General features: G+C 40.0%; 1 protein-coding gene across 9 annotated transcripts in view; it reads right to left on the bottom strand.

The window, feature by feature from the left end:
• Positions 1–209: 209 nt before the first annotated feature.
• Positions 210–12,623, bottom strand: part of LOC135109185 (ionotropic receptor 25a-like) — a 32,042-nt gene continuing 19,628 nt past the window's right edge. For 5 of the 9 annotated variants that reach the window (XM_064020342.1, XM_064020344.1, XM_064020343.1 and 2 more), the window contains exons 16-21: positions 12,366–12,501; positions 11,523–11,722; positions 10,184–10,316; positions 8,024–8,151; positions 6,865–7,051; positions 210–3,762 (exon numbers count right to left, since the gene is read on the bottom strand). In XM_064020342.1, coding sequence (XP_063876412.1) covers positions 3,711–3,762; positions 6,865–7,051; positions 8,024–8,151; positions 10,184–10,316; positions 11,523–11,722; positions 12,366–12,501 — 836 coding nt within the window. In that variant the 3' untranslated portion in view covers positions 210–3,710. Of the gene's footprint in view, positions 3,763–4,269; positions 4,308–6,569; positions 6,609–6,860; positions 7,052–8,023; positions 8,152–10,183; positions 10,317–10,502; positions 11,061–11,522; positions 11,723–12,365; positions 12,502–12,623 lie in introns of those variants that run through there. The other 4 variants (XM_064020349.1, XM_064020347.1, XM_064020350.1 and 1 more) reach the window with 4 other exon arrangements.

Here is a 12,623-nt window from a genome sequence, read left to right as displayed (position 1 = left end):
AGCTTAAAATTAAGAAAACTTCCATCACATTGTAGGCTCATCATCATGTGATGCCCACTCCTACTTGTAAGAATTCCTCCAAAGGGATGGCTGTGTGTAGTGTCTGCAGCACAGGAGACAGTTGCCTTAGAAAAGATTACCTTATTATATCAAGCAGTTACTTTGTGGTCACTGTACTATCTTACTGAAGGAGAAAGCTTATTACAGTAAATATTCCAACAAATTTATTTTTGTCAAAGACAAAATCTCATACTTAAATGGCTACTTCAACACTAACCAAGCCATGTTGTATGTTGGTGTGTACAAAATGAGAATGAATCATTGTAGTGATCCTGGCTTAGTTTTTACCTGAATGGTCTGATCTGGTTCAATTTAGGGATGCTAGCTTCTAGCTATTGAAAAGACCTAAAGCCAAGTCAACTTTGCCTTGGATTTCTGTAAGTGAAATTCTACTAAGTCACACAATCTGTAAGATGTTTTGCCATAAGCAACTCTTATCAGGGTGAAAATAAATGTGGGATTATAGTTTGTGATTTCTCAGGGTGTTTCATAAGCTGAGGGTGCCTAGGACTTGCAGAGGTGTCATGCAGAACATGAAGGAGCATCTGGCTGCCATTCCGGAATGTCAGATACTTCTTGAGCTGCCACTGTATATTACATACATAATATATTGTGAACTTTTTGGCACCATCACAATGATGTCACAGCAATCTAGACTCCTGAATAAAGGAATAATGGGAAGGCTGAGTTAAGTTATTGTTGTTAATAGAATTTATTTACTAGATTAATCAGTAAGGTTAAATGGCTTCAAAATATGATTATACCTTTACACTATTTTCTAATTCATAACAATGTATAACAAAACCTCATTTTAGTGGACCTCATAAACATATCCTCTATTGCTATGAAAATTATACAAAAATTAGATACACATTACATATGTACCTATTATCCAAGCTTTGATATAAGATATTTTGTTGAGTACTCTTCAGTTTGATTTGGAAACCCCAAAGAGAACAGTAGTCTACATCAGCACAACAGAGTACAAACAGCCCATGGCAGGCAGGGAGTGCGGCTCTCGGCATCTGAAGCAACTCAGGAGATACTAGTAATCTTGGGATCAGCATACTGTATAAAATTAATAAATCAATATATTATCAAGTCCATCAAGATGGGGTTTTACCATGTTTAACTGGATTTGTTAAGCAGACAGAATATTTTTACTTTGTATCGACAAGTCATGATAATTATGTATTTGTAACTTCACCTCAAGATTCTGAGATCTTTCTTTAAAATGTCCTGATTAATTCATCACTATAATTTCCCTCTGCACTAACATTGCATACTTCCATCCTATCAAAATTATGTTGAGGAAACCTGAGATTCACAACTGGTGACACTGTCATAACAATGCCTGCTGTCAGGAAGCAAGATCCAGTACAAGCCTGTTCTGTTGTGGACAATTTTCATATTATAGACATACTGATGGTCTACTGAACAATGAAATATTGGGAAAATGTTGAAGTTCTGTAATAAAGGCCACTCTGGAACAGTTGTCAGCACCCAGCACAAGCTATTGTCTGCTGCAAGTCTGGGAGGCAGCAGCCCTGTACTACACAAGGTGAGGGATCAAACATAACCCATTCCGTGCCTGCATGATCCACAAAGAGGGGCAAGGCAGCCCTGATGGTTTCTCTATTATGACATTAAATGCTTCATGTATGTGGGCTGACTAGTGGGTATTATGCATGTTATAGTGAGAGATGAGTGCCCAGTTATATTATACATACAAATTTATGAATTATTATTCAGGAGGTCCATGACAATTTTCACTGCTGGCATAAAGCTACCAGACCCTTTAGACTAGAAATTAAATATACTGGATAAACATTTCCAGACTAGACTCCCTAAAGCTGCCAGGACATACTTACTGATACACTACTTTTAGGTGAGCTTTACTGCAAGAACCTTTGCAGATTGAGACATCATATTATAATGAATCATTGATATAGTCTATCTAATACCATTACAGAGGAGTGTATCCTAGTCAAAGTCATACAAGTTGTTTGTCAATGACCATGACAGTAATTTAGTACAGCTGCCATTTGTTTCAACTGTTCAGGAACCACTGCCAGTCTGGATCTAATATCAACTTGAGCCAATTAAAACCAGTGTCAAAATTGGAACCTTTTTTCACTGGGAGCACAATTCATCACCAAATGATACAACTGCTGTATAACAGAAGTCTATTTAGAAGACAAGTAATTTTCATTTCATAACATTTCCAAAGCATGCACCTCAAACATACTGATGTAAAAACCAAAACCTTTCAGAGAAAGGCACCAAGCCAGCACCAGTGTACAGTATTCAGGTGGGTCAGGAAACTCTTCCTCCTGAACACTTGTCACCAGTCCCTTCATGTTCTCCTGGCTACTGCAACATTAAGGTCAAGCAGGACTGGCAATGCTGCCTGCACTGGAGAAATGGACAAATGTACAGAAAAAAATGTGTTTAAAGGTTATTATTTCAAATATATATGTATATATGTATATATATATCTTCATCATAAACTGTTTAGTGGCTTTACCAGGAACTAACCTCTGTGATCAACACTGATATCACTATATACTAAATAACACCTAATCTTTTATATCACTATATACACTTCACTTTTTCCTACTCTCATGATATTATTGAGCAACTCAAAGGAACTAATTTTACATGTAATTGCTTGCCAAAGCTACATTTAAGGTTTTAAAATGAGCTTCAAATACATAAATACTTAACTGTTTGTACTTAAAATCATAATTATAAATCATCTCTAAAACTTGTTAAATACACTTTAAAACAATGAAATGTCCATTGTAAATGAAGTCAACAAGTCTGGCACGGTGAAGCAGGGCTTGGTGAGTGTAAACTCAATGTGGACTGTCCAGTCACCAAAATCTTTCCCTTCTACTTAGATTGTATTTGTGGATAATGAAGAAGACTTGAGATATTTATATAACTTGTACTCTAGGTAGGAATGAATTGAGCTATAAATATAAGTCATAATCTACATTATGAAATAGGTAAAGATTCAGCAGGAGAAGGTGGCTCGCCAAAACAACATTGTCAGCCTTTTACATCCACGAAACCTCTCCTGCACAAGTGCAACATCAGGTTAGGTGAGGTTATGTTAGCAAATAATCAAATAGGTTCTTTCGCAATGGGATAAGTTTCAGCATATGGCCATTATACATTAAAACTCATTAACGGTGCAACGATTAATCTCAAACTTATCGCGAGAACTTAACAAACTATACGATAAGCCGTAACATCTAAAGAAGCAAAAAAAATAAAATAAATAAAATAAAAAATAAAAAATAAATAAATAAATAAAATAAATAAATAATTAATTAATTAATTAATACATTAAATTTATTCTGAAGCTCATTTGAAAACCTGGACAAGGATACTGTACTAAATCACAACTATGATATTAGTATTTGTATAGCTGCTGCGGTTAATTCAAAACATATGCGATCCTGAACTCAATAACAAACCAACACAGACAAGGAACAGTGTAGTGACGGTATTGCAGCTGAAGCAGAACCACCACACATTAGACAAACTTCACAAACTGACGATAGACGAATGAAGCAGACAACTTTGAACTCCGAGCAGCAAATGAAGCAAGTAACCCACGCATCGAGATTCCTCTTCTGCCTCTACCACGGGTTCCCCACTGGCGCAATGTTGAAGTCGCCATCGCCGGTGTTGCTTGAGGAGGAAGAGTAAGACAAATTAGTACAAGAAATATAGAGGGAGATAAGAGAAGTGTGTCGTGTGATGTGAAAAGAGGAAGTGTTGTTACGATAGACGAAGCAGTGAGGCAGTGTCATGCAGCAGCAACAACAAGCGGGAATATTTCAAGACAGTGACATGAAAAAGCAAAGCGTGGTTAGTCGTGGAGGCGTTTTCAGTAAGTGTTGCACTGATTACTGAATGCATTCATATAAGAAAGAAAGAAAAAAAAAAGAGTAAGATACTGCACACTTTTATTTTTTTTTATTTTATTTATCGAGTCCAAAGGCAAAGAAAAAACGTTAAAGAACACACACACACACACACACACACACACACACACACACACACACCAATAAAACACTGTATATTCACTCAAACCAAACAACTTTCATACATGCAGCGAACTGTTTGAATCTGTTTGGATCACAATGAACCTCATCCAGCGTGATGGAGTGAAAGGAAGGTGTGCTAACGAATTACCTGTGGGGCGGTGGAGTCACTCATCAGCCACCGGATGGCTTGAGAGAGAGAGAGAGAGAGAGAGAGAGAGAGAGAGAGAGAGAGAGAGAGAGAGAGAGAGAGAGAGAGAGAGTTCAAAGATTATTAATTAACTCTTCGATTCCCTATTAGATCCACATTTCGTTGAGATTTTGTCAACTATGATCCAAGAAATATAAATGAGGCCCGTACTTTGAAATGCTTAGTTTTCTTTTATAAGGACTATTTTCAAAAGCCACAGAAATTGCTAATTTCTATGGTATTTTTTTCCCCCATGGATGATGCAGAATACATAAGAACATAAGAACACAAGAAAATACGGAAGCTGCAAGAAGCCATCAGGCCTACATGTGGCAGTTCCTGTACTTGTCAACCCATCACTGAAATCACGAAAACACGCTAGAAAATCTCTCAATAACTGCCACAAGAGCTCGTTAGAAGTATTCATAAGTGTTTCGATGCTTCATTGTGGCTTGTGTCAGCGGAACCGCGAGTTTTTTTTTTTTTTTTTTTTAAGTTGTTTTTTTATGATTTTAATGGTCGTTTAACAAGGATTCCACATCATCGATAAAAAAAAAAGTTCAGCAATGAAAAGAAAGAAAAAAAATGATGGTTTAGAGAGAATTCAGCATCAACAATGAAAAAAAAAGACAAGAGAAAAAAGAAGATAGTTTAGCAAGGATCCCACATTATAAATGTAAGGAAACTAGAGAGAGAGAGAGAGAGAGAGAGAGAGAGAGAGAGAGAGAGAGAGAGAGAGAGAGAGAGAGAGAGATTCTGACTAATACCGGCTGTGGCCTTTGAAAATAGTCCTGATGGGAAGCCTAAGCGTTTCATTACACAGCTTCTCATTTCTTGGATCATGCATACTTTTGATTAACATGCGTGGCAGATGCTAAGCTACTTAAAATGCACTTTATTTTAGCTTCAGTCTACCTCTAATACGCTTAAGAAAAGAGAAAATGCCATATAACTGTAGGCTACATAATCATTAAGTAACACGTGCTCTAAAAAGCTACTTTGAAATTCGTTACGTAAAGTTTATGAGAGTTTGTGAATGTATTGTTGTTGAGGCAGGATATGAAAAAGATACAAAAAAAAAAAAAAGGAAAAATTATTGACATGCTATCATAAAAATAAAAATAAATATATTGTAAGGTAAAAAAAATCATCCACACTCTGATTCCTTTGTTGTTGTTGTTGTTGTTGTTGTTGTTGTTGTTGTTGTTGTTGTTGTTGTTGTTGTTGTTGTTATTATTATTATTATTACTATCATTATTATTATTATTATTATTATTATTATTATTATTATTATTATTATTATTATTATTATTATTATTATTACTATTGCGAAAAGAGCAGGTTGGGCCGTAGTAGCAACTGATATGTGAAATATAAAGGATGAAAAAGAAAGAAAAAAAATGCATAATAGATAATGATGCAAAAATATGAATAAACGATAGCTGGAAATAAAGGGAACAACAGAATAAAAAAAATAAAAGAAATGTAAAGACAACGTTGATAAAAATGGAAAAAAAAAATAGAAATAACAATAAAAAAACAGCACAATAAGAAAGAAAGAGGGAAAGAAAAAAAAGTAACTACACAAAGTAAAACAAAAGATATGCAATAAGAAATAAAAGGAATAATAACAGTAACACCATAACAGTAGCAGTAGTAGTAGTAGTAGTAGTAGTAGTAGTAGTAGTAGTAGTAGTTGTAGTAGTAATCCAGAGTGAAAACAACAGCAATAGATAACATAAAACATACCCTGCTTCATCATACGTTCACAACTCTCAGATTTAGACACAAACGAAGCGTAGTAATGTTTAGTAAGCATGATCAAGATAGCTAAGCAATTAGGTGATACTTAAAGCTACAAGACTTACTCAACAGACTACTTTAAGCTACATTGCATATTGCGAGTGAAAGCTACAAGAAAATTAAAATAAGTCCAATTCATTTAGTTATCTTGTAAAGGATTTGTGATGTTGTAGTTTAATTTAATAGTAGTAAGCGGTGATGTTCATATGAAGCAAAATTTTTAGTATTTTTTTTTTTTTACATTCATACTCTCATTCATTGATTTTTTTTGTTCGTGTATGATACTGTTAGGTTAAGTTAGGTTAGGTTGGGTTAAGTTAAATTCAGAATTATATGGGTAGAAATGAAAACTACAATTTAAATATGATCACACACACACACACACACACACACACACACACACACACACACACACACACACACACACAATCATAACTTTAAAGATAAATATAACAAACCTGATTAAAAAGACGGGAAATTACGAGCTTAACCTAATCCTGTAAAAAATTTAATAAAGATAAGAACAATTTGATAAACACACACACACACACACACACACACACACACACACACACACACAATCGTAACTTTAAAGACAAATATAACAAACCTGATTAAAAAAGACGGGAAATTAACGAGCTTAATTTAATCCTGTAAGAAATTCAATAAAGATAAGAATGATTTGGTAAACACACACACACACACACACACACACACACACACACATACCAAAACAAACCATCCATTACTTACTTGTATTCTGTCTGGAAGTTTGATTTTTCTTGCCCGAAGTTTGTCTTGGACATGTCTGACTTTACATTGAGCACGCGGCCTGAGTCTGACACGCGGGGCGCCTTGCGATGCTTGTACCACCAATACTCGAACGCCAGAGTCACGCACGCCAGCCCAATACCCACGAAGATCACGATGAACACACCACCTGCATGAACAGACGAGATGGTGAGCGGGTGGGCCAGTTAAGGATGATGGGTGGTGAGATTGCTAAGGTTGTATGTAGTGTAGTAGAAAGGAATGATGGATGAGTGTGATTGGTAAGGTTGTAGTGTGGTAGTAAAGAATGATTTGTGATGCTAAGATTATGTGTGTGTGTGTGTGTGTGTAAGAGGAGCAACTGCCAAGAACCTTTTTGCTTTCCTTTCTTCCTACTTTCCTTTCTTTCTACACTCAAAGACTCCATATGATCCCTTGTTGCGACGTCTAGAATCACATTTTCATTTCCTCCTCCCTTCTTCCGTCCTTCCTTTCCTTCCTATTCTTCCTTCCTACACTCTAAGATTTCATATAATTCTAACGTTATGGGGTGTTAATTCGATCTATCCCTACCTCCTTTCCTTCCTTCCTTCCTTCCTTCCGCCACTGTAAGGTTCCATATACTCCTAAATTTCCAGTGTTTTAAGTATCTCTTTTCCCACCTCCTTCCTTCCTTCCTATATCAAACGACTCCATATAATCTTAACACCGTAATGTCTTGAATCAATTTATCCTTTCCTTCCTTCCTTTCTTCCTTCCTACACTCTACATATAATCCTAACGTCACGGGGTGTTAAATCAATCTTTCCCTACCTCCTTCCTTTCTTCCTCCCTTACTCTTTCCTTCCTTACCTCTTTCCTTCCTTCCTACACTCTACGTAATGCTGCTGTGTTTTAGATTAAGTTTTCCCTACCTCCTTCATTCCTTCCTTCCTTACTCTTCCCTTCCTTACCTCTTTCCTTCCTTCCTACTCTCTACGTAATGCTGCTGTGTTTTAGATTAAGTTTTCCCTACCTCCTTCCTTCCTTACTCTTTCCTTCCTTACCTCTTTCCTTCCTTCCTACACTCTACGTAATGCTGCTGTGTTTTAGATTAAGTTTTCCCTACCTCCTTCACTCCTTCCTTCCTTTACTAACTCACCGATATTCTCAATGCTGATACCGTCGCTCTGGTCATCATCCTTCTCGCAAACCTTCTTCTCAGGGTTCTGATTCCACCACCTTTCCTTCAGCGTCTCCAGCTTCCTCTGGTTCAGCAGCTTCAGGATGCTAGAGAGCGGGAGAGGGACCAAAGGGAGAGGGAGAGGGAAAGAATGTGAGACGAGATATTGGTTGATGATTAGAACGATGAGAATTGGTTGGCTGGTTGATTGATTTAGTAAAGGGAGGGAATGAAGATGTTATATACGAAGCTGGAAAGGAGAGAGAGAGAGAGAGAGAGAGAGAGAGAGAGAGAGAGAGAGAGAGAGAGAGAGAGAGAGAGAGAGAGAGAGAGAGAGAGAGAGAGAGAATAGCAGGGTAAGAATACATATATCAATCACAACAAAAGACAGCGAGATATACAAGAAATAACAGCAAAAAAAAGATAAAATAAATAAATAAATAACGATATATGACATCAAGGCGAGGCAATCTGTTTCCTCACACTCACTCACTCTCACAGCCTTTCAGTCACACGCTCGTAAACATTCAAGACACGGATGACAAGCACGGTGCAGACACATCTCATTCAGCCATGCAGGAGGGGAGGGCGTTTGGTTCACCCTCATCCCTGCCTCAGTGCGCCATCCATCTCAGTCTTCAGTCCCTTCAACGCCATCATATCACCACGTAGTTGTTGCAAAGAAAATCCATGTCAGTATACTGTTACATCCTGAGAGGTGAGTGCTCCTCATGGGCTCAGGCTCAGAGGGAAGCGGAGGAGGCGCTTCGCTGTGACCGGGGACGCGTCCATCAGGTGCGAAACAGCGTAGTCTTTTTACAATACTAAGGTAGGAGTACACCTTAAGACAAGGTGAACATGCGACTCGCTACTCTAGTGTTGGTCGTGAGGGCCAGGCAGTGCAGTGCAGCTCACGGCACCGCCACGCCCAGCAGAGGCGGCTGTGTGCCAAGGGAGGTTGGCCACAACTTAATCTAACTTAATTCTTAAGGATGCTTACTACACAACGTGCATCAAGTGATCTGTTGTTCCTCAGTGTTTTGAACAGATCATCTACACGTGTAAAACTGTAACAACTCTACTCATGTACTACGTTTCAGGCAACAGTAATCTCTAGAGTTAACTAAGTAAACACCATGCAAACAATCCCTTTTAAAATGAAACTGAAAAACAACAGTGTTCAGTGAACTAATTTCCTACTCATTCCCTCTGAGTCCGGGGGCGGGAGATGGTGGCCTGTAGGTCGCTACTGTCCTTCTGTTTGGCAAGGCCACTAGAGACTTTGATGTTTGGTGCCTCAGGCAATGCTCTATTCTTGACTAACGACCCTAACTCGGAACTGAATCTGAGAGAGATAGCAGATGACGCCAAACATAGTTCTTACACTTCTCATAAATTCCAAAATACACACGAAACATCAGTTATTATTCGTTAAATCATCGAATAATGACAAATATATTCGGCCATCGGGTTGTGGGTAAGGAGTTTAAAGAGATTAAACAGATCTATGGATAGGGAAGAAAGGCGGGCACGGATATGTACGTATGTACGATAAAGGTAGTGCTGTCTGCACTTTTTAGTCTCTAATAAGTTAGTCATATAAGATTTTAATTGCAGTGAAAAAAATATTAAACCAATATTAACTGAAGAGAAACGTTAGAAAATGAGCCTTGTTTGGCTGTGTTAGGGATCGAACCCGCGCAGCTATGGCTACTCCGCCTCTGATCTCTGGACAAGCGGGAGTGTATCATACTAGGCGAGAAACAGAGGTTTATTCATTGAAAGTGTGTTATAATCTGCCTCTTGCCGCCGCACACCTGGAAAGCCCCGCGACATATATCCTGAGGGCGGACTGATGGGCTGCTGCATCAGTTGCTTTGAACCAGAGAAGGGGAATGCAATGTCCATCCACCAGCACAAGGCTCTCAGTGGTCCAGATGATGTTCAGTTCAGTGGTGAGAGAAGAGGACAAGTCTACTTTGTGTACTACAGTGAATAGTATTCAACCGCCAAACACGTGGAGAGGGTCACTACTGGACAACACAGGGTGGTGAGCCAGACGAGGACTGGGAGGGGGAGCCATTACTGAGGCGTGGGGGGGAGGGCGGGGGGCAGGTAAGGAGAGGCGCCCACACTTACGCATCGTTAAACTGGTCCTTGAGGGGCGAGCCTTGCTGCACCGCCACCGCATACGGCTTGCGAGAGAACTCCTCACCCACTATCTGCAGGTCACAGCTGGTCAGCTCCAGGTAGCGGATGTCTGTGGCGTCACCTGGGGGCGTGGGCGGCGGTCAGGGACAGGACCGGCGTGTGGGTGGCCCTGGCCATTGCTTCCTCCAGTGTGTGTGTGTGTGTGTGTGTTTACATAGGCATAGTGTTTTACGTGATTGAACAAGGTTCACTTTTTTTTCCTTATTTTGTGTGTGTGTGTGTGTGTGTGTGTGTGTGTGTGTGTGTGTGTGTGTGTGTGTGTGTGTGGCATGCACGGAGAAGTATAACAATGCAATACGCGGCTGTATCACCGAACACACAAATATTCCTAGTATTATGTACAGTACAATCACGCAGGACGGCGCGAGGGTTGCCTGGGCGCCGCGCCGCGCCACCAGCACTGTCTTGTGGCTTCCCAAAAATTGCTGACATAAAAATGAAAAATAAAACAACAAAATCCCGTCAAGATGCAAATAAAAAAAAATCCAAAATGCAGATCACAAGCCAAAGGTGGTCAGACGAACGACAAAAAATGCATTCAAAAATGACCAAAGGCTTATCAAAAACCAAAAAAACGCATTCAAAAAACATCTCCAAAATAATGGTTTTATGTTGAGGGTAGACTTGAGTGAGATGGAGGTGGAGGTGGAGGAGAAGGATGCGGTGACTCACGCCCCAGACATCTGGTCCTTGAGGGGCGAGCCTTTGGTCACGGCCACGGCGTACGGCTTCCGCGAGAACTCCTCCCCGACCAACAGCATGTCGCAGGAGGTCAGGGTGATGTAGCCGACTTCCGTGGCCTCCCCTGCAGGTCACGCTGTGTTACCCACTGACTCACTGCTTGTGTGACTTCCGTGGTCAGCTAGTGGCGAGTGACTCACTGACTACGAATGACTGAGTGTATGTCTTTTTTTATTTCTTTACGTAAGAGGGGCTCTGGCCTAGGTAAACAAAAAGGAAGTAAAAAAAAAAAAAAAGAAAGACCCATTCAGGAGTCAGTCCCCAAAGAAAGTAGCGAAATGGTTCTAAAGTTGTAAGATAGTGTCTTGAATGTGACCATTATCGTAACTAAAGTGACCCCGGGCAGAGGTAAGTGGCCAGTGTTAACCTCCATGACATCCCTCTAGTCCCTCTCGCCTCTGCTTCTCCCTTCAACCCTCATTTATCCTCGACATTTTTTACTGTTTATTACTACTTCTAAAATCGCCTTCTTCACCCCACAACCTCCCTCGCCCTTCCCCTCATCGCGGCCCACCCAAGGACTCACCGATGTAGGCAAAACCTTCACTGGAGGAGGTGGACTTTCGCACTCTTTCCACGGCGCCGGCGAGGGAGGTGGGCAGCCCCGCCTCCTGCATGGATTGCCACATCTTGGTGTACTTGTCACTCACCGGGTAGTCCCACACGGCCAGCTTGGCTCGCTCCACGGGGCTCATGGAGTCATTCAGAGACATGTCCTTCCAGATCCTGAGAAGCGAAGGATTAGAGCAGAGTGAGATATTATGGAGAACTGCCGAGACTAGAGGGCCTGAAGAATATTTGTGGTCGGGTTCAGAATAATTGGCACAGGTATATTTACTTCCAGAGTTTGACTAGAAAGGATGAAAATAATTTGTAATCAGGTTAAGAGTGATTGACACAGGCAAGAGTTAAGAAATTAAGAGCAATTAACAACAGCCTAGATTATATAAAGGGAGTGAGGATGATTGCTGGTGGAGCTAAGACTAAAAAGTTCAGACGCCTTTGTTTCCAGAGCCTATGAAACGGGAAAAAGAGCAAGATTATATTAAAAAAATATATATATATATATAAACAACCTAGATTAGACAGAAAGAATAAGAAACATTTATGGTAAAGTTTAAACTAAATAATTCATATGTATTAGTTTCAGACCCTAAGAAACGGAAGGGAAAAGAAAAAAAAAAGAACACTGATCAGACAGAGGGAGTGAGGAATGTTTCAGGTAAAGTTTAAAGTAAATATATTCATTTCTTTCATCGCCTAAGACACGGCGGAAGGATAAGACACGAGTAAGAGATTATGATAACAACTTACACCCACAGTCACGCTCACAGTTGACACCCACGAACGCTTCCTGATGTAAACTTACTCGTAGAATTTGTGTTCGATGTAGGCCATTCGCTCGAAGTAGGTCTGGGTGGAGGAGCCGTTGAGGGGGGCGTACTGCACCTTGTACTGCTTGCTCAGGTCATCCAGGGACTCGATCGGGGTGTCCAAACGTGACACTGTAGAGGGACAAGTGAGCCGTGACGTAACGCGACGTGGGGTGAGATGAGGTGAGGTGATGCGGAAAGGTAGTAGTTTTAATTGACGTTGTGTTCTTACAATTTTTTATGCTTATTTCTTT

This window comes from Scylla paramamosain, chromosome 18 (assembly GCF_035594125.1).
Source record: "Scylla paramamosain isolate STU-SP2022 chromosome 18, ASM3559412v1, whole genome shotgun sequence".
Classification (NCBI taxonomy): domain Eukaryota; kingdom Metazoa; phylum Arthropoda; class Malacostraca; order Decapoda; family Portunidae; genus Scylla; species Scylla paramamosain.
The sequence above is the reverse complement of the archived record's forward strand: the minus strand, read 5'-3'. Positions and strand labels throughout refer to the sequence as shown.